General features: G+C 39.9%; 2 protein-coding genes across 2 annotated transcripts; one reads left to right on the top strand and one right to left on the bottom strand.

Annotated features, from left to right (window-relative positions):
- Nucleotides 1-149: 149 nt before the first annotated feature.
- On the top strand, nucleotides 150-2,692 carry rpp38 (ribonuclease P/MRP 38 subunit). Its single transcript, XM_015357964.2, has 2 exons — nucleotides 150-245; nucleotides 914-2,692. The coding sequence occupies exon 2, from the start codon at nucleotides 932-934 to the stop codon at nucleotides 1,775-1,777; it is 846 nt and encodes a 281-aa protein (XP_015213450.2). The 5' UTR covers nucleotides 150-245; nucleotides 914-931; the 3' UTR covers nucleotides 1,778-2,692.
- Nucleotides 2,520-16,928, bottom strand: nmt2 (N-myristoyltransferase 2). The gene is made up of 13 exons (XM_006636006.3): nucleotides 16,740-16,928; nucleotides 16,526-16,660; nucleotides 13,755-13,872; nucleotides 12,763-12,907; nucleotides 11,367-11,485; nucleotides 10,577-10,668; nucleotides 8,998-9,114; nucleotides 8,404-8,574; nucleotides 7,476-7,584; nucleotides 6,771-6,941; nucleotides 5,638-5,805; nucleotides 5,324-5,461; nucleotides 2,520-4,438 (listed from the first exon to the last, which is right to left on the bottom strand). Exons 2-13 carry the CDS (start codon nucleotides 16,636-16,638, stop codon nucleotides 4,418-4,420), a joined length of 1,482 nt encoding a protein of 493 aa, XP_006636069.1. The 5' UTR covers nucleotides 16,639-16,660; nucleotides 16,740-16,928; the 3' UTR covers nucleotides 2,520-4,417.
- Nucleotides 16,929-18,776: the final 1,848 nt, after the last annotated feature.

Here is an 18,776-nt window from a genome sequence, read left to right as displayed (position 1 = left end):
CACACAATAATTAGATACTGTTAATTTGAAGTGAGTTTCCCCACCTCTGATTTGATTTCAAAACAAAGTCCGCGGTTAAAAAAAAATGCATATATGGCTTTTTAGGACACCCTTTCATTTTGCGGGCATACAAACGGTAGAGCACAGGAGAACAATAAAGTTATTCAATCCAAAACAATATGGCTGCGCCCTTGATGTAGGCGTGTATGTGTTCGCGGCTGTAATTTTTATTCGCGTAGGAGCGTGTAAGTAAACGGTTTTCATTTTCTAAGTGTTTATCTTTACCAATATGTTTGATAACATCAGCGTTAGGGGGTTACATTTATTTATTTCAAATCAGTAAGAAAACTATCAGACCAGAAACGGCTCTGCATCACGGTGTTGGCAAAGATCAGGTTCACCTTAAAATTCCGCGAGGTTCATTGAGAGTCACTATTTCCTTCACGATATCGTGTCTTTATTTTTTATGAGAAATGCGTAAAGTAAAGGAAAAATTCCCTACGTATCTTCGTTAGTAAGTTACGTTTGGGGATAGATATCTGTAAGTAGTCGTGTAATTTACATTTTTAAACTGAAGTGGTTGTAACTAGTAACTTACATATGTGTCCTTTACGACTGTTAAGAAGTGGAGAGCTGTGAACAAGTTTTGAATCGTGTAAAACCTGCGCTCAATAATACTGCAGTTCACGCCTGTCACGTGTTTTAAATCCGATAATGTTTTTTTTAGAAAAAGTACACTGCTCTAGCTTGCGATTTTGAGCAAATGCTGTGGCCAGTCCTCTCATCGCAAACAGCAGTACAAGGAAAAGAAATGATGATACTTGATTCTTTTCTATAACAGTTTAAAAGAGAGGGAGATACGGGCATCAGTCAGCTGCTCTTACACTGTTCTGTTTCCTTTGATTTGTTTTAGCATTTCCTGACGTCAACAATGTCGACAGCAGGCAAAGGAATACGTAAGAAAAAACCCGTCCCTGCTAAAACCTCTCTCAATAACCCTTACACCTTGCAATGGAGCCCGCTGGGGGGAGAAGACATGCATTTTGTTCTACAAGTCCTGCAGGAGAAGTTCAAGAAGCTTGGGCTGCAGAAGAAAGAGGAGGCTAGGAAGATACGGAAGTGGCGCAAAAAAAAGCCAAAGCCCAGTACCGAAAAGCCCGTCACCGAGCCTCCCCCGAAAGCAGAGGGAGAGATTGCCGGTCCTCCAGATTTTAAGCAGCAAGGATGGACTGATCCTGCTCTTAGACAACAGCTTGCAATAGGCATCAATGAAGTAACCAGGGCCTTGGAGAGGAATGAGCTTTGCTTGGTGCTGGTTTGCAAGTCTGCCAAGCCCAACCACATGACCAATCACCTGATTCCACTCAGCGAGACCAGGGCAGTGCCAGCTTGTCAGGTGCCCCGTCTCAGCGAGAACATAGCCTCCCTTCTAGGCCTGAAGTGCATCCTTGCCCTGGGCTTCAAGAGGGACTCGGAGACCTTTGGCGACGAAGTCAGAGCCATAACTCCAAAAGTACCTCCGTTCCAGGCGTCGTGGATTCCAGCTCGAGCCGAGACGAAGGCTGCCGCGGAGCAGGCCCCCTCAGGGGAGCGCGCGGAGAGCGAACCCGCCACCAGCCGGAAACGGAAGGTCGATGTGTGCAGCCCAGAGGTGGAGGAGCAGCTTGGGACCACTACGCTGGCATCCCTACAACCTCTTAAAATAAGAAAAGTGATTCCCAATCCTAATAAGACTCGCAAACCGAAGCGGAAAACCAGTCAGAAGCTAAAGGGCTAGAAGTGAGCTTTTGGGGCATTATTGTCCAAATTCAGGCTGAATGCCAATGTCTGCCATGTTTGGAACAAGTGTAAAAGCTGGTGATTTCCGAGTTAAGAATGAAACAGAGGAGACCCTGATTGAGGAAACTACTTTGGTGGCTGCAAACGGGAGCAAAAAGATTTCAGTGTTGTTTACAAGACTTCAAATTTTAGACTTATCTCAAATAATATTTTACTGCTTTCTGTTGGCCATGGGGTAAACATAGTGGGCAGCTCTGGTCCTTGGGTATCTTGCGAGATGTTTAGATAGGGAATGCACCATCCGACAAAAGCTGCAGTGTAGGTTGTGTATGTTACTCCCTTACATGTACATAACTCTACATTTGACACTTCTTCTCTGCATGCAGGGCAGCCTTTTACAGCAGTTTAGTTTGAAATGTATTTGCCAGCAACCAAGTTTTGAAACATTTGTTTCAACTACACCTTCAGGTTTGGTTCAGTTTTAATTTTTCAGCCAAGAAGAAATGCTGTTTTTTATCATACTTTCCTTATAAAATGGTTAAGGTCACCTACATTTCAGATGGCATCTATATGCATATTAGATATGCTAACCATTACTGTATAAAACATAAAAAAAAACATTTTCCCACAAGTGAATAGCAAATATTCATAAAGAGAATGTGCTGTATCACTTACAGTGTTGAAATGTTTTATTATTTTTGTCCATTGGTACGATATATACTCACCACAGAAAAAAGACCTTTAAGGTTTGGATGAATTTATTCAATCAAATATCCATGCTGGTAAACCTTAACATGTATTTCAAACAATAAGTTATCTGGATGATAGTCATGTTAAACGGTGCTGGTTCGTGCCCTTTAGTTCTTTCACAAATTGTTACTGGCTTTAATAAAATAAGTTTTCCGTAAAATAACCTGCTGCTTCTCATTTAAAACATTGAAGCACTTTGGGTTTTCTGCTCCACTGGGCGCAATCAAATTAATCCCAAAGACTTCCAAATAGATTTCAAAATATTTGTACAGATTCAAGCAAATTTGAATGTTAGGATTCATAAAGCAAACAAAAGCAATAAACACTTTTCTCCCCCCTACCACCCCAGATCAAACAAACAGGAACACAGATGTCCACATTTTTAAAGGCTGCCATGGTGTAAGATGTTATCAGTACAGAATATATTCATTTAAAATCCTGAAGGAAGCCCTGCTCATACAACAGAGCAGCTTTCCTGGTCTCAGAAGTCGTTTTATGGCATAGAACTTTGAGACAGCCTGAGACACAGCACATTTTCACAAAACCACTTCAATCACGTTTAAAGCAGATCTTCAAGTAAAAAGCAATCTGAATCAGAATTAAAGGGACATCAAAGGCTGCTGCAGCAAGCTAGAATACTCATTCATTCAGATGAGGGGCATTCTCGTATTTTGATTTGTAAAAAAAAACAAGATCAATAAAAAATTACTACTGAAGACCTTTTTCCAAGGACAGGTAATTGTAGGAACTGAAAATACCTATAACAGGTACTTCAAAGAAAACGAAAACAGGGAGGAATAGGTAGATTTGTGATAGGACACTGCATTACGTGCTTTTCAATATAATGAGGACATAGCATTATGCTTGTTGAACAATAATTACTTATTTCTTTTAAATACGAAAAACATTTTAATTAATAAAAATCAAATGTGAAAATTACCCTCTGTGATGGGTCTGTCAGCAAATGGGTATTACCATACTAGATACTGTATATTGGAAATAAAATGCAATTTCTAAATATCACAACTTTTGTATACTACAGTGCTTAAAATGTGTCTGCTCCATGCAAACACAAAGTAGTACAGTCCCAGGTTACCATAAATATTTATCATTTAAAATGGGGTAGAAATGTTAAGAACTGTCTTCAGTTGTTCTCAAATTACCTACTACTCCACTCAAAAACAGAAAATTCACAAGCTTTGAAAAAAGCATCTGAAAGTTAAAGGATTCTTGGCTCATAAGGATCTAGAACACAGGCAATACATTCTTATGCAACTGTACAAAATCCCACTCTTCTCATATTTACTCCTCATTTAAACTCCAAAGTCCATGACATTAAAGGTAGTAAGGAAAAAACTTTGGATATCAGTTTTCAATAAAACCCACAAAACATCAACAAATATCAAGCTGGCATTAAACTAGGAATCAGTAACAATTTCTCCTTCAAACATAGACCATTGCACCTCTGTCGTACAAAAAGAATGACAAAACAGCTTTGTTTTTCTTAAAAAAAAACCTCCTGACACTGATAAGGAGTATGCAAGTGTGCGTGTATGTCTGTCTATGTGATTTTAAGACAATGAAAGAAACTCCCATTTCTTTACCGGATGGACAAAATATATTTATGAAATTCAGTCTCAAGCAGTCTGTATGGTTTCACATTCAGGATGTAAATGGTTGAAAGACATCACTTCTACGTGATCTGAAACAACGTTCTCATGTTAAATAAGCGAGACCTAGGAGAACAATTTGAAGTGATGGTTTCCATTCACTTGATTGTTTCAGGTTTGCGAGCTTCTTCCTCGAAGCAAATCCACGTTCAGAGATCAGATGTTAAAGTATATCTCCGGTTCACGCTGTTGTTGAGTAGCAACTCTAAACAAACAGGTTACTGTAGTACAAGACCGACCTGGAAGAGAAAAGCCATCTTTCACTATGATGGAATCTACAACAGTTCCAAAATTATAAACATTACATATGTTTATATTTCACATTAGATCATTTCAGAAAAGTCCTACTTTAAATTTCACCCCTTTCATTATATGGAAGATGTCTGTCAATACAGGTATGGGAATTTACAGTGTGCCCTCCAGTCTGAACTGAAAAGCATTTGAGAACAATTGTACTTCTATGTATTCCAGGGCATGAGGTGTTTAACACTGATAATATCAGGTATGAGGTGATCATGCCTGGTATTAATAGTCGCCTATACTGGTGCCAACTCTTTAAATTCTGACATTTACCAAGTGGTTGATTAAAATATGCTATGTCTCTTAAAAACAGATAACTCAATCTATCTTTATTCATTAAAAGATAAATGAAACCAGGCTTTGAGGTTTGCAAAGCTTTAAATATGAAATTGTTTGTCAAAACAAACAAAGCCTCATTCCAGAACTTGCTTTGTAACAAATTCTGATAAGCCTGTATTTTATTCTATCTTGACAGTAAAGTGCATTAAACCTGATATTTCAGTTGGAACTCAATCTTATTATGAAGTTTTATCTGTAGCAGCTTACAGTTAAGACAGCTGGCCATCCTCTTTGTCTTACCTGAGTGAAGTACCTCACTCAAGGAAACAATAGCAGGGCCTTACTCAAGATTTTGACCCACAACCTCCCAGTGAAAAGACCAGAACCCAATCCACTCAATTCTGGACATTAGCTTTTTAAGTCCTACACACTGTAAATTTAGTCTTTATTCCTAATGCACTGCAACTGGACAACTGCTACAAAATGTCATCCATTTTGCACTAATCACTACCTGCATAGAGGAACGGCTCTGCAGCCTTACTTACCTTTTCTGGGTCCATTGGAGGACACTTCCAGTTGTACAAATAATACTGCAAATTGCCATCCCCTATACCAAATTTCAGCTTTTCGAGGAATGTCTTGTTCTCCATTAAATCCAGTGCATTGAACACATCAAACCCTTTCTGTCGAAATAAAGAGAAAATCAGAGAATATCATATAGTATTAGGATACCAGTGGCATTACTGCATGAGTTTAACTGTTTGGCACTGGGCTCTATATAAGGGTGGTTGTGTTAGCCTCCACACCACTCTTAAAGACACATGGAAACATCTGGTGAGAGAATCAAACTGTGGCGTACCAGTTTAGCAAGGATGAGAGCATCGTTGATCAGGTCCATGAGAGGTGTTCCTGTGTGCACATTGTAGAAGGAGTAAGCTGCCTTTAGGCTCTTGTGAATAGGATGATGCATAACTGTAGAGGGAAGGGTATAGAAGCTGGTGAAGTCCGTTAATACACCTCCAGGGCCCTGTGAACAAGAGAAAGGGGCAGCTTCAGCCTTCTGAATAGATTCACATTGTGGAAGCACAGTCCTCTGTGCTACAGAGGATACATAAAAAAGATTCACACCGATAGCACCGCATGCATCTGTGGTACTGTAAGTCTTGAACTTTCCACACCTGAAACAGAATTCAACCGCATCTTAAGGAAGCAATCTCAGAAAAGTTGTACCCAGAATCAAAGCATATGTCAGAAGTTTTTAAGGGGTCTCGAGTGGCTCAACCGACAGAAATGCTCGCCTGAGCGCAGGCTGAGCTGTATGATCCAGAAATGCGGGTTCGAGCCTTGGTCATATCACTGGCTAGCTGTGGCTGTGATTCTTCTGGCTGAGTGCTGCCCAGGATAAGGTGCGATTTATTGGCGTGGGCTGTCTGTTCTCAGTTCCTGTAGTCTCCCAGACACCTGCTGGCTTGTGATGCTGTCAGTGGGGGGACACCTCTCCTCCAATCATCTACGAACAGGGCCATTGACATATTAAAAGATGAGCTGCTCAAAGGTGGACTTGATCGAGAAATCTGGCCACACTTTCGAATTCCTCCATGAGATGCAAGAAACACAAAACTAGCTATTCCAAACCAGGTGGGAATATGACAAAGAATTGGCCACTTATTTTGTGAAAATAAGTCTTTGAGTATTAGATACATGAAGGCACTATGTGGATTGGAGAAAAAATACCTGGAACAGCAAGATGCCTCAATATAACTCTGTAGTGGCCATTAGATAAGTCAAAATGACCCCCCTGTTTTAAAAGCTGTGCAATAAAGATATAATATTTTTTTTGTGTTTAAAAAGTTGTAGAAGTATTTATTTAAAGGACCATTTCGAAATGAATACACTGCAACAATATCTTTAGAAATGCAGCTCTATGTGTTGGGCAGCAATTAGACAATAGTTACAGAGCCTACTGCAGCAGAATTTGCACTAAATTCTTACCTCCACTACGTAAGTATCTATAATGTTCTCTTGTGGTAAGAACCAGTGCAATACCTCTTCTTCATCCATAACTGGCCCTAAATGAAACTGCTGCAGGTAGTTTTCAAGCAGCTGTTGGACTTGTTTAACATCTTTCTTCTCCATCGCTCGTAAACCAGCAGTTTTGGTAGCCTGGAAGCGAGAAAAACCTTAACTGGGAAGTTTAGCTAAGTGAAATTCAGTGTTTAACAAGTACAATAATTAGAGTATCAAAAAAGCATAAAACACTGCGTGGTGTCCTTCAGTTCATTAAAAATGTAAGATGTTATTACAATTTAAAGTAAGCAATGTCACAAAACAAAAAATTAAAACTGTAAACTAAAAATTAAGTGATTTTTTTTCTGTAAATCCTATATATGCATGTCATTAAGAGGGAACACTTTAAGAAAAGTATAGTCTTCATATAGTTTAATATTAAGTCTGGTGAAAAATCAATAAAGCAAGATTGGAAACAATAAGACTGACTTCTCAAGAGAATGATGTGATTGCGGTGATGCATGGTTAAGAGGGAACTTCAATACACTTCCTAAAGTAGACTCTAAGTGTGCTTAACGTTTACGTTTTTATGTTGTCTATTTTTCTTGTTCAATTAAAAATATAAACAACATAAATAAATGTGATGGAAAAACAACACGGAGCAGGGAGTGAAAAGGAAAAAAAACATACGTCTGGTAACCTGTAGAGCTTCATGGTTCTCTGCAATGTCATATTTCTGCTCAAATGGGAGAACTTGACTTCTACTAGTTTCCTTGGGTTTAGAGATCGATGCCAATACCTGTGCACAGAACAGACAGCTTTAAGCAGAAAAAGAGATACGAGGTTTGAAATCTTTTTGGAAAGCTCCTTATTTCTCCAGTAAGATGAATAACTTAAAACCACCTATGGTTACGGGCTTTACAAAAAGGCCATCATTCAGACGAACAAAAAGAGTGCAATGTGAACCATTAGTATATCATTTTATCAACCTGTCTATTATCCCTCCCACACACAATTCCTCCGTAGAACATTCAGTTCGACGACTAGTGTCTGAACTGTAAAGCGTCTCCTTGGTAACGGTGACCGACCGAGAACAAGTCGCGGTCTATGATTACAGGTTCGAGCCTAGGTCACGCCACTAGCCGACTGTGACTGGGATTAGCCAGCCGGGGCTCTCTCAGCGAAACAGCGACCCCTGTAGCCTCCTGGAGGTTCCTGCATGTATTAGGAGAGGAGCGGCTCGATTGTGGGCAGGGTGGAGTGGATCTTTCTACACTTCCCACAATTCCTCATTCTCACCGGTCTGAGGTCAAAACATAATAAAACACAGCTGGCTACTGGGTGGACTGAACACAAATAACTGGCGATTCAAAATGTAAGAAAGGGCTTCGCCCACTAGACACAACACTGGTGCATTCTTCCTTAGACCGTAAAAAAATTTAGTTAAATCCGGCTTGTCAATACAATATGCCTATCTCATGCTCAGTCCTGGTTTGAAAAGCTTGATTCCTTCAGGAGAGAAATAGGTGGAAACCCAGTGTCATCGCTTAATATGAAGTGACAAAGGCTCCCCCACACGGGAAAATTCCTACAAGGCCCGTTGGTGACAGTGCCTCACCTGCAGGTGGAGACTGGCTTAGGAAGCACGACTCCTGCGGTGTACACCGCTTGGAATATCCCCTCCAGGTTCACTCTCCGAGTAATCTCCCGGATCAGCACGGGGGCCACGCGCTTCGATCGCAGCTTCTTGTGAACACACAGGAAATTGATCTCCACCATCTTCTTCACACTGGGGGGGGGAGAAAAGGCACAGTTCCTACAGTTCTGACATGTCCACTCCAGTTACCCGTCTTATCGATCAGCCTCAGAGCTTCCATGCAGTGCAGCCAAAAAAAGTGCTCTATTTTTAATTTTTCTCATAAAAATGACCCACGATTTCTCTAAGTAGATGACTTTCATTTAAAGGTCCTTGAGGCTAACTGTGACCCATTATTCTGTTCTGATCTTAGACTACACGCTGTAATTGAGAGCTCAGGTAATAAAGCTAAAACAAAAACACAGCGAAGTTGCCATGGATACACAAAGCAACAGCACCAAGATTAAACAAATGTATAATTCCTAACTGCTGCAGTATCATTCCAGAAGTACTGCAATGTCGCTCAGCTGTCTTAAGGCAATTACAGCAGAATGCTGTCAGAATAGGTTCACTCACGTGTCATAGATGCGAATATTAGCAGGAATGGCACTGATAAAACCCACTAATTTCTTGTTTGAAGAGACTCGCACACCACAATGCCACTGCGGTAACCAGCCAGGAGGACGCAGCGCCCTGCAGAGAAAGACAAACCGCAAACGCTGTCACAGAAGGAAAGACCAAAACAAAAAAATCTCAAACAAAAAAAGTGAATGCCACCAGTTTTAGTTCCAACATATGAGAACGCGCTACCAACATATTACAATATATTCACAGATAGTTATTTAAGTGCTTAAGAAGCATTTTGCAATGACCAGCTTCTCAACTAGTACAAGCCTGCAGCCTGACTGAATAAACAACACACTGAATAGATGGAAAGCACCCTTTTAGTTTAATAATGTCCCTGAGCTCTCCGAATTAAAAAAAAATAATTAATTAGTTGAAAAGTGTCTTATATCAATCTATATATCATATATTTGTACATTATATAGAGTGTTGTGGTAAAGTATTAGGACAGTGTGGTGGTGAAGATGACAGGTTTAGGCTCAGTGTTGTAAAAACATTATATACATAATTTTGTATTTTACAGGGTACTTTTAACTTCCCTACAAGACAGGTATTCAACATTCTTTTTAAAAGTTAATTGCAAACAAGTATTTTACAAAATGAGGTAAAGACCTTAAGCAGTTTTAGTTTTACTGGCTTTGTAGGGCACCAGTCTAAGCACCAATGAGTCACTCGGAACACACCTATCACGGTACCTGACATCACCTTCTTCAACTATTTCAAATAAAAAGACAGATCTGAACAACTAGTATGTCATTGTTCAGACCACTTAAATACCCCCCATCTGTATTCACAGGATAAGGATGTCTGCAAGTACAGACTGCAGCTCAGCATTTTACACCACACAAATGGATTAAAAGTCAATAGCTTTAAAAGGGCAGATCAATAGCATAAGCTCTTAATCTGGGCCAACCAGATTAAATTTTAATTACTTGACTCTATCCTTGTACGTGTCATACGTTAGTCAAAATGACAATGCTTGGGGAAACAAACTGCAGCGATTATGTTGTATTGAACCTGATAAGAAATTCACGTCATTGACTTCTTAGATTTTTACACGATGAATTCAATATCCTATCCACTAACTTTTTTCTTATTAAAATTTCATCCCCAGTTTTCCGTGAGTGAAGAATCTTGATCAATACAAGGCATTTCACGAAAGCATGTCACAGAACCTACTGCAGAAATAAGATGCCTGAATGAGCTAGCAGTTATGTAATCTACTAAACCCGTGTCTAAATTAGTGTTACTCATGAAATCAGTGTATTAACTACAATGGCAACGTTACAATACCCATTTAGTTCCAGAAAGGATTGTGATAACACATCACACCAGAAATCCATAAAACTTAGTATTTTCAAGGGCTCCACTAAAAGTCATGTTCTTAAAATCGAACGTGATGCCTTTTCTGTACTGTTCAGAAATCATTTAATCTCAAACCACACTTTACCCTGGTGTAACATTCAAATTTCACCATGTCAGACCAGCACAATACAAGCTGGGGTTGAAAATCTTGTGATTCAATACGTACCATTTTAGAAAATTGGGTGAGTAATCGAATCTGAACATGTTGTCATCATCTTCTACATAATTTTCATTTAGCAGCGTATACAATTCCTTCAGCTGTGAACGTGACAGTAAAATACACATTTAAGGCACATCATTATCTCACAGAGTGTTGTGGTAAAGATGACAGGTGTAGGCTCAGTATTGTAAAAAAACAATCAATAAAACATGAACGGTCTGCTGAGAGCAGTGGTGCTGACAGTGTTATTGAACACTCTGTCAGTGTCGCGAAGGACAAGACCAGGGCTTGTGAAACCACCAGGCTGGCTAAGCTTCATTACATATTTAATGACCCCCAACACAGAGAGACTCTCCTCTGAGCTGATGTTTCTATCTGGCTCGTCTGTTCAGGAGCTCTTTACAAACCCATTTGCTCGGGTAAAAATCAGCTGTTTGTAGAGGACACTAAAAAAATGTAAAGAATCTGATTAAAATTAATCAATTTTCTGATGGCTTTTTACCCATTCAGGGTCAAGGGGAAGCTGGGGTCTATCCCAGCAAATATTAAATCAGAAATTTAAATGAATACAAATATCATTAGCCATGATCCTAAAGATTTTTTCTAAAACCCCTATCCCCCTAGTTTCTGAAACCCTAGTAAGTAATAAATCATAACACTGTTGCTTTAAACAATTTACAGATTAAACAGCCAGCAACAGGGTGTGGAATCTGATTCTTACCTGCAGAAAACTGCCAGCTGTGACACTAACAAACACCTAGAAGGCTTCTCTGTCCTGCCAAACTGCAGCACTCACCACTTCAGCATTGCTGAGGTCCAAGGTGTCCCACATAAAGCCCTGTGGCAGAGAGTATGGCTCCTGGCGAATGTTTTCCTTGTCTGGCTCAATGGGGCCGTGGGTTGTGACAACTTCATCTGAAAAATAAAATGGCTGTTAAGCACAAAAAGAGTCTTTCTTTTTTCATTTTTACAGAAGCTCAAGTTATGCAGCCTTTAGAACAAGGCAAAAATGGAAGCACAGAAGAAGACTGTGGTCTGGTACTGTACATCACACCCCATCCTACGTGCAACAGATTGCAAGCCTGGGCGTTAAGCAGAACATATATGAAGTCCTGGATCACACCTGCAAGTCTCCTGCAGTGTAGTAAGCTGAGGTGACATCGTGTTCTGGGTCATATTCCGCAGCAAAGATTCTAGTTACCCCAGTGCAGGAACAGGTAACAATAAGCATGCATGCAGTTAAGCCTTCAATACATATTGCACATAGAAAAGTGAAAAAAGTAAAAATAAGCATACTTATTATGCAATTTTAGCATTTATCTCTTTTACTTCCCTGAGAATATGCTCATTTAAGATGTTTGTGAACAATCAACATCATTGGTCCTGGATTAATGATGTATAATGAACAAAAACTTAAATAGAGGCAGTATCTTATTGGGAGGGAGCATGCAGTGTTTTTGTGTTCTTTCCTCTCATAGCTCACTGTGTTTGTTCTTAGTCACTTAGACAGTTTGTCCGTTGGCTTTGCCACTATCTTAAACACTATCTCAAAAAAATGATACTACTCCAAACAAGATGGAAGAAGTCCATCAGTGGCTTGAAGGTTGCAGTATACAACAACTCACTAACTTATTAAGATCAAGAGATGTGCTAGAGGGCTTGCTTTTGCAAATGAAGTGTTGCTAGCTGTCACATGTACAGAAAATTAAAAAAACAGAACAACTTTTAACGGTTGGCACACTGGTGCAGTGGTTAGCATTGCAGCCTTGCAGTGCTGGGGTCCAGTGTTCAATTCTGGGCCTGGGGCTGTATTTTCATGGGGTTTTTATGTTCTCCCTGTGTTCATGTGGGTTTTCTCCGGGTACTCTGGTTTCCTCACACAGCCCAACGACATACAGGTCCTGGACTGCCTTTGGTCTGTTTTGTACTGGTACTGTACTGTTTTGTACTGGTACTGGTTTTGTCCTGTCTTGTGGGAAAATCGGCCCTGGCGTGAGTGTGTGCGCATCTCTGTCTACGTCTCGTCCCTGGTGACCCATCCGGTGGAGTACTATACACCAGCTCCCCCTTGTGACCCTTACTTAGAAAGTGGATGGATGGAAGAGCTTTTAAAGGAAGCATTTTCCAGTTTTCTTTATTATTTATTTAGATGTATTTAAAATTACCCCAGCTGCTCTCTAGGTAAAACGTACTTAGCTTCGGGACGGGCTGAGTGTCCCAGAACTGGTACTTGTGCTTGGTGGCCTCGTCGATGCTCTTGGCTGGCCCCTGGCAGGCCGACAGCAGCTCCATGGCTCTCTGAATGTCCTGTAGTTTTTGCATTGGGATAGCAGGGTTCTGACGCAGAGAAAAACAAGAGCTGCCATTTTAATTCACTTGGCACGTGCTTCATTACCAACCTAAAAAATGTAGCCGATGGGTTATACAAAAACAAGAACAATGCCCTACCATCCCTTATATTTACCAGTGAGGAGGGAAGGTTTTAAAATAATGACACAAGCATCAAAGCCTGGAGGTCTAGAGTTCAGCTCTCCATAATCAACATATCAGCGCAAGATGTTTTCCTATAAAAGCCATGTTCTTCCTTTCTACAGAATATTAAATACATAACTTTACAGTATGAACAGTCTATTTTACTGTGGATAAGAAGACACCATGCTTGTGAAGCCCACTTTCAACTCTATGAAGTTTCTTTCTGCATATAGGAACAATACACACTGTATATACTAGTTTTCCCTGCAAATAAGAAAAAAACTAAGGCAAAATTAAACAAATGCTACCTAGAAATGGCCTCTGCCTCATCAGAACTTCTAGTTAACCTTACTCCAGTAAGTTTAAATAGTTTTTGCCTTCTACTTTATCTCTTGTTCCACACCCAGCTCTTTGATCTTTTTTTTCCATTCAGTTTTTTCCCCATTTAGGTCAATAATTACACAGCTGAACACCATCAACAAACCCCGGTTCTCAAAAACAGTGTCCTCACAACTCCTTATGGGGATTCTTGCAAAGAGCTAATTTCACTTATCAGAGCAATTACCTATTAAGCCCACCCCCCCCAAAAAAAACAAAACAAAACAAGAACACGCACTAGGACACTTGGAAAAAAAATCTTGAACATTCAGGGCCTTTAAGCTGTCTGACTTGCCCTTGCTCTGACACTCAGAAAGATGGCCTATACAAACACCTTTATTTCCTGAGAGTCAGAGGCAGAGTCTGACTTAGTTCCTCCAGAACTGGGCTTTTCCTTCTTCCTCTTCTGCTTCTTCTTCTTCTTTTTTGCCCCCAGGTCTCCCCCTGGACTCCTGGTACAAAGACAAGTTTAGGTGAGCATAACTCCTTCTCTTCCAGAAAAAAAGAACCCCAAGCGCGTCGAAAGCATTTCACCCGAAATCCAGCCGTTTTCAAGTGCCACTCTGATGACATGCAGGACCAGAGGACTAAAAAAAAATTAAGAGGACGCTCAGAACAGTAACATAAGTGTGTTTACTGCTTATGTTAAAAAAAGGTTCCCAAAACGCTGTTTAGAGAAGAAAAACTGGAGTAAGAATTTCTTCAGACAGAGCAACTGTGGAGACACTGTTCTGGAAATCGTGGACTGCTTGTATCGTCCACCAAATTAAGTTCACTTGAAATAAAAAGGAGATAAACACAAGTAAACATTCTCAAGGTCAGGAGATATTTGTGAACTGGTTGTCAGGGATGTTATAACTAGCCAAGTAGTTCTTTTGACCTTAAAAGACTTGCAAGAATATTTTCTGGTGTGACTCGGTGAAGAGATTATAGGTGTCATCATGCAGTACATCTAGGCTCTAAACCAGATATAAGTTCAGTTCAGTTTATTGTCATATGCACAAGTGCAATGAAATGCTTATTTGGATGTATGCTCCAATACAAAGACAATTAAGGAAACACCAAACACATAAACACAGAACAGCAGCAGCAACAGCAAGATAAATAACATACAACTTAAAAAAAAACATCAGTGTGAGCCAGTGGTAGGGGTCGAGTTCGGTAATCTGACAGATATAAACAAGTATTTAAAATGTTTTTTCTTCAGAGAAATAACCAAAAGGGTTTTTTTTTCCGTCTTTAGATTTTCAGTTCACATGTGGCTTTATAAATTTACATTTCTCAATCTTGTCTACTGCAATGACAGTTAAAATGTATCTACAGTATATTCATTACAGTGCTTGTGTAATTGCCCAATGTGAGAGAAAATCATGGAAGAATTTACTAGAAGTTTTTTCTTCTGGTATTATTTTAATAGGATCTCACTTCTAAAGAACAGCTGCCCAACAAAAAGAGTCAGGTTTTTTGGGGGGAAATGTAAAAAATAAACTCTGGAGAATAAATGAAAACAGGGAACGTACAGAATAATCACAGCAGCAGGACGAAAAAACTTAACCGTGTTGCAGACTGGTGTTTAAAATCGCACTAAGACTGAAATCAGAAATACTGAAAAAACGCTTTAAAAACAACAATCTGTCAAATTTTACTTCAACTAGATTACTTTTTTCTTTATCCTTCACTAATTATTCTCTCATTAATCCTGCAATACAGTTCATCTTACAAGTGGTCAATCATCAACTATTGGTTTCAAGCACATGTACATCCCCTTTCCCAGTGCATGTCTTCTTTTAATACATCAGATACTGCCACAAACCCAAAATATTGTGTTGCCCACTGCTTCAGTCTTCCACCTGATTATTCTTAACAATTAAACTACGGAAGCTGGTGTTATTTTCTTGATAAGCACAAGAAACATCTAGTTGACTGCATTGCTTAAATGATATTTTCTTACAAACGGACCGCTGCTTTCTTTTCTCTAATTTCATTTCTCAGTTATTGCACCCACACTTGAACACCATGTCCTTCATGTGGATCCTAAACAGTACCTGAAGCGATCGCGGTCATGTTCTTTCTGACCTTGAAAGAGTAACAGTTTAAACTTTTTTTTAGCATTTCTGAATTGGACTGTACGTTCCGATGTGGTTATATCAGCATAGTCCTCATTTCTCTTGTTACTTGCAAGCTTCAGTGGTTACAAGAACCGTCTTAAAAAGTCTCTTAAACCTTAGTCTTTCTGCCTTATGTTAACGGAACCCATTAAAACCATTCCCACAAGTTGTGCGTTTTTCCTGACCCGTTGTCAGCATGCGTCCCAAATATCTGCTTATACTCTATCTGGAAAAACAGAGGTGTTTAGAAGCATAAAAAGTGTGAAACACCTATAATTTGCAACATGCGAATGCAATAGAAACACATTACAGAATCGTGAGAGACGTGCTACCACCCCAATTAATTCTGTAGACACAAATTGGATGGATTGCGAGAACAGAACAGATTGCATACAACAAACCCACTTCTAGAACTGACTAGAAAATCAACATTTTTAGTCACAAATACATCATATATAGCTGTTATAGGAGTGAAGCTACGGTCTGCCTGACAACAGGCTGTACCGCTGTCCTGTCATTTCCTTTGGCGTCAGCACTGAATGAACGAGACAGAACGCACAGTCCACAACTCCCACATCGTGATGCTTACCCTGCTGAAAAACAACTTTACAAACGCAGAATATAGGTAACCAAGATCCGCGATCATCTGCAGCCTTACAATGTCAGGTGAACCTGGGAGCAGAACAGATCCACTGACAAAACACACGACAGTCTCCTAGGTTTTGAATTGCGATCTTTAAACGGTTAATTCCCATGAGCAGAAAACAATATAAATGAAAAATGTACACTCAAACCCCCCGTTTCCTCATTTCAAAGTGTCCTGAAAATTATAAATGCAAACCGAATCATTCCCTTTCAGAATTACGATGGGCCTTTGGAGAATTGCTGTGTGTGCTGCTGGGCTTTATTTTCCTACACCCCCTGGCTGTGCCAGTTCTGTTAAAGGTGCGCGGAGCTCCGCTTTGTTGTTAAAAAGATTGCTTTCCTGCAACCTCACCCTTGCATGTGCTCATTTTCCTCCTCGTTATCGCCGTCAATGCCGCAAGTATCCTGATCGTCGAGCTCCAGACTCTGCTGGCTGGCTGCAGATTCGCTGTCCTCCGCCATCATGGATAGAAATGCTGAAAAAAATCTGTAATAAGGCAGACAGAGAGGAATTAAAAAAAACACACACACACAAAGAGAATAAGGACCGAAACAGCTCCCTCTACCTGGCGTCCTCCTCGGCGCTGAGAAGCAGCCGTGAGCGCAAGTGGCGAGGAGGAGCGACAGGACGCGACCGGTTACCCTCCCAGCTGTGCGAAAGGATCTCTTTCAAATCGAAGGAGCTCGGTGGCGTTTTGACTAAAACCCACAGTAGCTGTTGGCAATAAGAAAAGCAAGTAGTTTGGATTCTCCACGAAGGGTGTGGAAAGGCAGGCAGGCAACCCTTCAACTCCCGCCTTTGAAGCTTAGTCGTGTTCTCCGTTAAATTCACTGTATTGGTGCATGGTGTATTATGAAAGGCATAAAATAACAATAGTGGTAAAATATTTGATAGTACGACTACAACCGCAGGAGGCATTATATGAAAAACAGGCTAGTGATACAGCAGCTCTGTGTTGAAAATTCTTCGGAGTATTACTAGAAACCTTTTTTGTTTTAGGTGGACCCCACTATATTCTGAGAGTAATTAATGAAATGAAGCATTCTGCTGTCATTTGACAAACCTTAGCTCGTAATACTATTTGTTAACTACTGGCACGGTGTAATGTCTTAAATACTCAAGTATTGTTTAACTACCCTTAGATTTCTTGAACATTCCTTCTTCCTAAAATTTGGTTTTTACAGTAAAGTAAGGCAAAGGCATCTCCTGTTCCAAGCTTGTTTTCATACTTTAAGAAAGCATTTCTACCTCAGCTTTAGTTTAGACTGTGTTGATGACCCCTGTCAGGTTTAGGGGAATAGTTAGGATACATTCATCGCTACAGAGCACTGATGACAGAGTCACTACATGTCTCTTGAATGTCAGTGAAGGGAACTGAAAACGCTGCGAAGGTGGTAACGAAGCTGAACTGGTACTGAAACATTACCTTCCGTTTCAAATCCACACAAATGAGGACTCTCAGGAGGCACAGAGACGTGCAAAAGGTTGTTGACATCCTAAAGCCGTAAGTAGTACATCCCTGCTGTCTGGAGAATAAAGGTGCGCATGAGACCATGTGCACTGCAGCCTGCAATAGGCTTATATGAACAGAAACCATGTATGATGTTTGTCCCACAGAGACCCATTCAGGAACAAAAAGACAAGTCTATGTTAAACAAGGACTGTGTCCTGTAGCTTTCGGTGTAATACTGTACTTTAAGACAACCTTTTTTTTGCAGTGCTACACATAAAAATCTGTTTGGCTGTGGGAATACAGAAAGGCCTGTGAGACTCATGTGGGTTAGAATGCTGGCAATAGTGTTTCTTTTAAGGGTTTCGGGGAATCAGGCGCCACTGCGTAAGTTCACTTCTGCACAAACAATTATTGTGGAAAGTGACTTTAGGCTTGGGAGGTACAGTCATAAAAACTAAAGTCACGCACAAACGACTGAAATCTCTCAAAGTTTATACTATGATAAAGAAACTACATCTAAGTTATCAAGTGCTTAGCCAGTGCCACAACTATTGTTTTGTTAGTTTTTTAAAGCAACATATAATGTTCATGTGTGACATACAGTGCCGTGAAAAAGTATTTTTCCTGATTTCCTCTATTATTGCGAATTTTTGACACTGAATGTTTTCAGGTCGAAGTAGTTCAAGTAGGTAGCTTCGTCAGCATGCGTAGGCTGCAAAGGATCAAGTAAAGGTTTATTCCATGATGAAAAGAGAAGAAAAGAAACACGTTTTGGCTGTGGAGCCTTCTTCAGGTGTGTTCAGGTTTTCAGGTCTTCAACCACAATCTAATATTAGATAAAGGGAAACTAAGTGAATAATAACACATTTTTTTACTTATTTCATTTATTTAATGAAGAAAGTTATCCAACACCAACTGGCACTATGTGATAAAGTAATTGCCCCCAATTAAAATATACCCAATTAAAGTAATAATTATAGTCAGCTGATTGAACACAGCCAGGATTGATTACAGACAGCCTTGATATATATAAACCTCACTTACTGTATTTTGACTCTTACCATCAGAGTCAAAGATTCAAGAAGCACATTATTCCATGATCAAAGGAAATTCCTGGAGAGATCAGAAAAAATGTTGTTGATATCTATC

This window comes from Lepisosteus oculatus, chromosome 10 (assembly GCF_040954835.1).
Source record: "Lepisosteus oculatus isolate fLepOcu1 chromosome 10, fLepOcu1.hap2, whole genome shotgun sequence".
NCBI lineage: Eukaryota > Metazoa > Chordata > Actinopteri > Semionotiformes > Lepisosteidae > Lepisosteus > Lepisosteus oculatus.
Note: the sequence above shows the minus strand (reverse complement) of the source record. Positions and strands in the feature narration are given on the sequence as shown.